General features: G+C 40.7%; 1 protein-coding gene across 2 annotated transcripts; it reads right to left on the bottom strand.

Annotated features, from left to right (window-relative positions):
* Window positions 1-632: 632 nt before the first annotated feature.
* On the bottom strand, window positions 633-7473 carry tomm34 (translocase of outer mitochondrial membrane 34). 2 transcript variants are annotated; one of them, XM_068595912.1, is made up of 8 exons: window positions 7359-7473; window positions 5563-5705; window positions 5044-5143; window positions 4621-4773; window positions 3789-3970; window positions 3477-3624; window positions 2249-2375; window positions 633-1462 (listed from the first exon to the last, which is right to left on the bottom strand). In XM_068595912.1, the coding sequence occupies exons 2-8, from the start codon at window positions 5690-5692 to the stop codon at window positions 1361-1363; spliced, it is 942 nt and encodes a 313-aa protein (XP_068452013.1). In that variant the 5' UTR covers window positions 5693-5705; window positions 7359-7473; the 3' UTR covers window positions 633-1360. The 2 variants fall into 2 exon arrangements, with proteins under 2 accessions (XP_068452013.1, XP_068452012.1); XM_068595911.1 differs by having other exon boundaries at window positions 635-1462; window positions 7223-7473.
* Window positions 7474-7647: the final 174 nt, after the last annotated feature.

Genomic DNA, 7647 nt, shown 5'->3' with positions numbered 1-7647 from the left:
CATGGAACCGATTCACGGACGAGAGACAAAGTCACAGACACACACACACTACGGGGAGGAGAAAGAATACATTCATAAGATTTTAGGGAGAGAAAAAAACACACAAACTGTAATGTGTGTAAATTGTGTCGTCATCGCTTTATTCTCCTGATTGTGATCGAGTCCTACTCAAAAAGCATGATGTCGATTATCGTGAACAACATGAACGTGAAAGAAAGAAACATTCACACACACAGAAGTTATCGGAAGTGTCAGAAAAACACGCGTAGGATAAATAAGTAAACTACCTGAGTGGAGAACATTATGTTTAAAATGGTTGTTTACTTGTAATTCAAACAGAATAAACCTTTACGAGTCGGGAGGTCGTTCAACGACGTAATCTGGAACTATTTTTGATCATTTATCCAGCAGAAATCTAAAAATGGAACTTTAATTGTTGTTTTTTCTATTAGTGGAACTACAATCAAAACCTTTGAAATGTTCAGGAGGTTGTGACGTTAATGTTTTTATGACATTTTCTTAAAAGTTAACAATCAGCTTCACTGCAACGAGAATTTGCAATCAAGCTGAAAATAAAAATGGAAGAAAAACATTGCTGTACTTTAGTTATCTGCTGTACTTTAGTTATCTGCTGTTATTAATCTGTATTTATATATATATATATATATATATATATATATATATATATATAAATACACACACACCATGATTGATGGTTTTTAATCAATATCACCTAATTAGCTGGAACCGAATCGTTTAATTACCTGATACAAATATGTTTGTTTTTTTAACAGAGTCTCTTGATGCCTTTAACTTCACCAGCAGGTGGCGCTGGAGCGCGTTAAACTTCCACCCATCCATGAAGACGAGCCCAGAAAGAGAGACAGGAAGTGGAACGTGAGGTTTTTTTAAGCTATCGGGGTCCATCAGGACAAGATGGCCGACGACCCGCTCGAAGGTTTATTCTCAGTTAGAATTAGTGATTTTTTTTTTGGTTGCGCGACGATTACATAAATCACCATAAATACTCAAGCGACACTTAAAACCAGGTGGAGTCCAAACATCATCGAGGCTCCTCCCCCCCCGACACGCCCTCAGTTCTCATCGAGCGGAGCGGCGTTTTCCCAGAAGCGTCTCGAGGTCGAGCTCGCGTTTGTTCCGGCGAGAGCGGACGGTTCAAACGCCAACGGAAGCTTTTGGGAATAACGCGGGTCGGGCGGCTGGATCGTGTCACTGTTCGGCCATTTTCTCTTTTTTTCCCCCTCTCCCCTCACCCTCATCTGTACGCAGCGCAGTGACAGATCCTTACCGCCGTCTCCTCCTCTTCCTCCTCCTCCTCTTCCTCCTCCCCGACGTGTCATCACTTCATGTTCTTGGCGTCCTCCATCATCTTTAGCGCGGCCAGGTTCTTTGGTTCCACTTGCAGCAGCGTGTTCAGGTTGTCCTCGCAGCCTTTGATGTCCTGCAGGGGGCGCCGGCGAGGAATGAAGCGTTAGAGAGGAAGACGAGTTGAAGAGACGTTCAAATACGTAAAAGAACCAGAAGGAGAGATTTCATTTGTGTGGAGACTCAGGAAGTGAAGACACATTGTGACCAACGGATTCCCACGACTTCTACCCACATTTCACGACTTTTATCCAAATTTTCATGACTTCTATCCAAATTTCCACTACTTTTATCAAATTTTCACGATTTTTAACCAATTTTTCACAACTTTCATCCAAATTTCCACGACTTTTATCCAGATTTTCACAACTTTTATCCAAATTTCCACAACTTTTTTTTCCAAATTTCACAACTTTTAACAAAATTTCAACAAGTTTTTCCAAATTTCCACAACTTTTATCCAAATATCCACAACTTTTATCTAAATTTTTATGACTTTAAACTAAATGTCCATGAGCAAACATTGTGTGAAATGTGTGTGTAGACAGTAAAAAGTGATAAAATGTAGTATTTAAACTAACAATGAGGATTCAAAGCATACAGTAAACCTTAAATGACTCAAATGAATGAGAGACAATAGTTTGATTAAAAGAATAAACATTTATATAGATGCCTGTATGGATGCTGCTGATATTTTGAGCCTCTTTCTTTTAAAAGCAGATTCATTATTTCAAACTCAGCGTGAATGAACGTCATGAACACATGAATATAACACAATTACAGGACTCTTACTACACTTTTGAGGACTTTATTGTTTTAAAGGACTTTTCCGGGTCCTTAAAGATGGCGGCCGCGCTCTCACCTTGAGCTCCAGCAGCGCCTGAGCCCTCCTGTAGAGCGCCTTGATGTTGCTGCCGTCGATCCGCAGCGCCTCGTCGCAGTCTCTGACGGCGTCGCGGTACTGCTTCACCGACAGGTAGCACAGCGCCCTGAACACACACAACAAGCGTCACACATCACAAGTCTGTTTTAACAATCGACACAATGACTTAAACTACAGCTGGAGCAACAACTAGAAAACTCAACACAATATGATCCTGTTGCTTTAATCAGATTACACTCCATGAGGATGAAAAACTCAAATCTAATGTCTTTTTTAACAAATGAGATTAGATGCATGTTTTGTTTTGCAGGTTTAATGCAGGGCTGTGTCTGCAAATGTACAGGTAACAAAGAGAAAAGAGGTGCCAGGGTGATTTTATTTTGTATATTTTTAATCTGTTTTATTATCGTTCTGTTTATTTATATTACTTGATTCTTTTTATTTTATTATTTGTGAGCAGTGCTGCTGTAATCCTGTAATTTCCACCCTAAGGGACTAATAAAGGATTATTTTATCTTGTTGTTATGTTTGTCCGTCTGCTGCTTTGTTTTCTTCTTCTTTATGTACTTTATTTTTGTATGACAATCCTAAATTTTGTATTTATGTTTAATGTCAATATATTGAAATATATTGAAATTGCTTTTGTTTATTTTAGAGCTGCAACAGTTTAAAGCTTTATTTATAACGTCGACACTTTAAATTCTAAATAAAACAGGTTTTTTACTACTTTGCTTGAGCTTTATGAATAAAGTTTATTATTAAGAGACTTATAATTGAGCCGATGCTGCTCAAGTTTCAGTTGCGAAAGAAATAAAGATTTTAATTCAGACTGACGACGAGAACGTTTCTTTAAAAACTCCATAACGTCACATTTTAGCTTTAACCTGCTGCATCCTTAAAAGGAAAAGAGAGTCAAACTTAAACCTGTAATGATGCTTTTTGTCATTTGAATCTTGTAATTCATCACATCCTAATATTTAGTTCTTGGCTTTTCACAGATTCATGTGTCACATAACATTTCTGCAGCTTTTCATTTGATGTCAAATTGTGTTTTGGCTGACAAAGATGGAGGTTAACATCATTTTTAATCAACATGTTGTATGAGTACCTCATGCAATCCAACCTAAAAACATCAAAGCTATCGTTTGAAATCACCGTTCTTGCTATTTAAAGAGATAAACATGTGGAGGAGTGAGGGTGGACGGACCGGTTGGTGTAGGTGGTGATCTCCGTGGGGTTGTGCTTGATGCTCTGGCTGTACTTGTCGATGGCCTTCTTGTGCTCTCCTTTCTTCACCAGAGCGTTGCCTTCCTCCTTCAGCGCTTGTCCTCTCTTCATGTCTTTGTCACTGGGAGCTGAGGAGAGGAGGAACGGATGATGAAGGAGGAGGAGGAAAAGAGAAAAATGGATTTTAAACGTAAGTTTCCAATCCCACAGGAACATGAAAAGATATTAAAGTATAAAAAAAAGAATCTTTCACACTGGTTATCACCACAAAATAGAAGACAAACCCTCTCACCGGGTTTGTTGGTCTGCCGGGCGGTGCCGTTGTGTTTGGGGGCGGGGTTCAGGTTGGGCGGGGCGGCGCTGGCCGGACTCTTCTGGGCGAGCTTCTCTCTGTCGGACAGAGACATGGTGGGGATGGGGGGGAGCTTGTCCCTCCATGACAGACCGTCTGCCTCTGTGAGCGCCTTGGTCATCCTGAGAGACGACAACAACAACAACAACAACAACAACACATCGAGTCATCAGGAGGTTAAAGAAAGAAAGAAAGAAAGAAAGAAAGAGGATCCATCAGCGGCATCAACATCGAGCTTCCAGAGCTTGAAAAATATCTAAAATTATCAGAAAATGGAAGTAGTTTAAATCACAACCACCCGACCGCTCGATGCAGCCTGTGTGTGTGTGTGTGTGTGTGTGTTTTCCCCAATAGACACAACCGTTCAAAAGAGGATCTGTTGTTGGGAATCATAAAGATTTCTAGTCAGCTTGTGTTAACTCCAACAACAGCTGATTATACCAGACCTGCTGGTGCACACACACACACACGCACACAAACACACACACATGCACATACAAACGCACAGGAACACACACGTACAAACGCACAGCAACGCACACAAACGCACACACACACACAAAATGTTGGACAATGTCTAATTTCACTTAATCGGCCCCATAAAATATTATTTAGTTGCCGCATTGTGGAGCATTATCTTCATTTAAATCAGTGCTTTTCTTTGATAAATGAGGACGTTTCTAAATGAGCCCAAACCTTTGAACATTAGTGCATCTCCATCTTTCCCCTCTTTCTCAAACACCCGTCGTAGGTGTTTCCAGCCTCCTCGTACCTGTTGGTGCCTTCGTGAGCAGCTGCGATGTTGCAGTCGATCTGCAGCGCCGTCTTGTAGTCCACGTACGCCAGCCTGTAGCGCTCCAGAGCTTCGTAGGCGGCGGCGCGGCGGAGCAGCGACTTCACGTTGAACGGGAACAACTCCAGAGACCTGAGAGGAAAACGCGTACGTTTCAGTTGACAGCAGAACAGGTCTGGACTCCACTCGTAAAAGTAGATTACAAATATTGTGATCGCTTCTTTGTCGTTCATTAGAATGACACTGAAGTGTGTGTCTTTGTTTTTCCTCTATAAGTTCAACATCTCTAAGTGACGTTGGAACATGAAAGCCAAAAAAAACAACCAAAAGATCAATCTGCAACGACAAAAAAACATGTTAAATAAAGAATACTGCAGAGATAGAACAAATAAAAACACTTACAGGTTGCAGTCTTTCACACATTCGCTACAGTTGCCCTCCTTCAGGTAGCTGGCGGCGCGGTTTGAGTGCAAAATGCCCAAATCTTCTGGGTTCCTTTTATCTTAAAAAGATAGAAAATAAGACAAAAAGACAATTTAGAAGATGCATAAAGAGAAAGAAGCGCAAAAGCCAACTGACACGATGGACAGTCATGATGATGAAAGAGATCCTGACGCTGACAGAACGTAGGAAGGAGGAAAGGGGACGGGGCCGAATATCCGGTTTGATCGTCTCATGTGGAACGGGATATCGCCGTTAGAACTTACATTAAAAACTCAAATTAGACTTATTTTGTTTAGAGAAATAAATCAACACAATTATGGAAATTGAATCAACGTCTTCAAAGTTATTATTGGATCTTTTTTTTAACGTGTGAGTCAAGAAACCTGGACCAGGACACCACAACCCTCCTTATTGTAAACCACCACGATTGTGTTCACACCCATTTGCACAGCAGGTAAACATTTGAGCAACACTTACTGGACTTCTCCAGCTCTTTGATGGCCTGGCTGTAAAGACTGGTGGCCTCTCCGTACTGGCCCGTCTTGAAACATTCGTTCCCGGCTTGTTTCAACTCCGTCCAGGACTTGGACCTCTGTTTCTGAGGCATCGCTGCTTCTTTACTGAAAAGATGAAACACATTCACCAGAGGAAACGTCATACATCTCGTCTAAAACACAAGACATGGTTTGTACTGTGAGCAGCATGTAAAGTACGAGTTGATGTTTAAAATACCGTCCAAGGTATTGTTTAACTCGGTGTCTTCACAACAATGACAGCTGGACAGATGTTTGTCCGGCCGCCAGCAAAGTAGGATGAAACACTTTAGAAAAGCTTTTTAAAAAAGTAGTAGGATATAAGATAACACTTTGGGTAAATAACACAGCGATAAAAAGTACCAAACAAACAAAAAGCCTTACATACATACATACATATACATACATATTTACCTTTTAGATAACAAAAAACGTCACTAGAACCCAAACTAGTTTTAAGCAGCAAAGAAACAAGTTCATGCTTTTTTAAACTATAAAAAAAGGTCAAAGATTCATTCTCAACGGATGAATTCCTCCTTTATCACGGCACGGACCCAACAACATGTCAAAGTAGTGCATCAGTGTGACTTCACCTTCTGGCTGGCTCAGATTCCAATAAACATAAAATCCAATAAATTAATATTATAATGAATCTGTGCATCCAAAAAAAATTAAAAAATAGAATAAAATAAACCCGAAAAGTCAGATTTAAACACACTGGGTGCACCTGCTTGAAGTGTCATTGTACATAAACTGTTATGATACTAAAAATAGTCCTCAGGTTCTTCCTCACCTGGGACAAATACAAACAAATCAAACCAAACGCAATGTCTGCTCTAAGATGTCCAAAAACCTGCTCCCTCAGGTTAAAAACTGCTCCTACCTGCAGCTCAAACACTATAAATGCAAGTCATTCCTCAAGAAAGGAAATGGTGGTTGACAAAAACCTGCATTCCTGAACAAAAAGCATGCAGATAACATCACGTTGAATGAATCAGGCATCTCTCATCAGGTGATAATTCTACCTTTATTGTCATTTATTTTAAGCCTTTAATCGAGCTAATGATCAATTGCTCAGAGGCACACATCATATATTTAGTTACACACCCCTTAATATAAATAAATCAACACCTCTCTGACGCAGTTACAACAAAAACTGAATTCATCACTAACTGAAGTTAATTCAGCAACGTCACGCGACACAAAGACGTAGCTCATTCTTGTAAATCATGGCCCACAAACGTGTATTTAATTTACCAAGTCTCATTCAGCCCAGTTCACCGACACACAAACACACACACAACACAACACACACTAGGTTAGTCGTGTTGTAGCCTCACAGTGTTAAGCTAGCTGCTCGTGAAACAGCTGATAAATGTGTTAAAACCTCGCTACCACCGAAAAAAAAGTTGTCTTTGAAATAAAAACACGGCTGGACGTCTTTTTGTTTTTCACTGCAGTTAACCACACAAGTGTGTCACTTCTAAATTTTATGATATCATATATATTTTTTAAACCCCGCATGTATTTTTTTAATTTTTTTTAAGCTAACTAGCTGACCGTTAGCTTAGCGTAAAGGAAGCTCGCGCATGCGCACTTCTTACCGGCTGCCGGTTCTGAGAGAAAAGCGGCGGCGTCGTCGTCCTCGCGACACAAACGACTTGTGGTCCCAACGGCTGACCGGAAACGTTACCTGGATTTATCTGTACTCGTTGCTAAAACTGACATTACTCTGCGTACTTGGGTGGGTCTTCTTCTCCTCCTTCTGGGTCCGTTGGCTCGTGCGGGGCAGATTCGTGCGGCTGCGTGCGGGGAGGCGGCGCGTTCAGGAACTTCAGAACCGCTCCGTATCCGTTTCGCTTCCCCCTTTTTCTCACGCTGCGTTCGCGTCCTTTGAAAAGTGTAGGAATTTTGATGTGCGTAGTGAGCCCTCTGGCGGCCACATGTATTTGTTGTATTCTCTTATTATGTTTATTGTGACTTTTGTGTACTAAAACATCAAATCAAATTGTATATGTATATGTTCAAT

This window comes from Clinocottus analis, unplaced genomic scaffold (assembly GCF_023055335.1).
Source record: "Clinocottus analis isolate CAN_PGR_092001 unplaced genomic scaffold, fCliAna1.0.p SCAF_32, whole genome shotgun sequence".
Classification (NCBI taxonomy): Eukaryota; Metazoa; Chordata; class Actinopteri; order Perciformes; family Cottidae; genus Clinocottus; species Clinocottus analis.
Note: the sequence above shows the minus strand (reverse complement) of the source record. Positions and strands in the feature narration are given on the sequence as shown.

Excerpts from the sequence above, each read along its gene's own strand:
- tomm34 (XM_068595912.1), bottom strand. The coding sequence starts at position 5,692 with ATGCCTCAGAAACAGAGGTCCAAGTCCTGGACGGAGTTGAAACAAGCC. Across the intron at positions 3,625-3,788 it reads CCGGCAGACCAACAAACCCG|CTCCCAGTGACAAAGACATG; the intron begins GTGAGAGGGTTT and ends TCCTCTCCTCAG. Across the intron at positions 2,376-3,476 it reads ATCACCACCTACACCAACCG|GGCGCTGTGCTACCTGTCGG; the intron begins GTCCGTCCACCC and ends GTGTGTGTTCAG.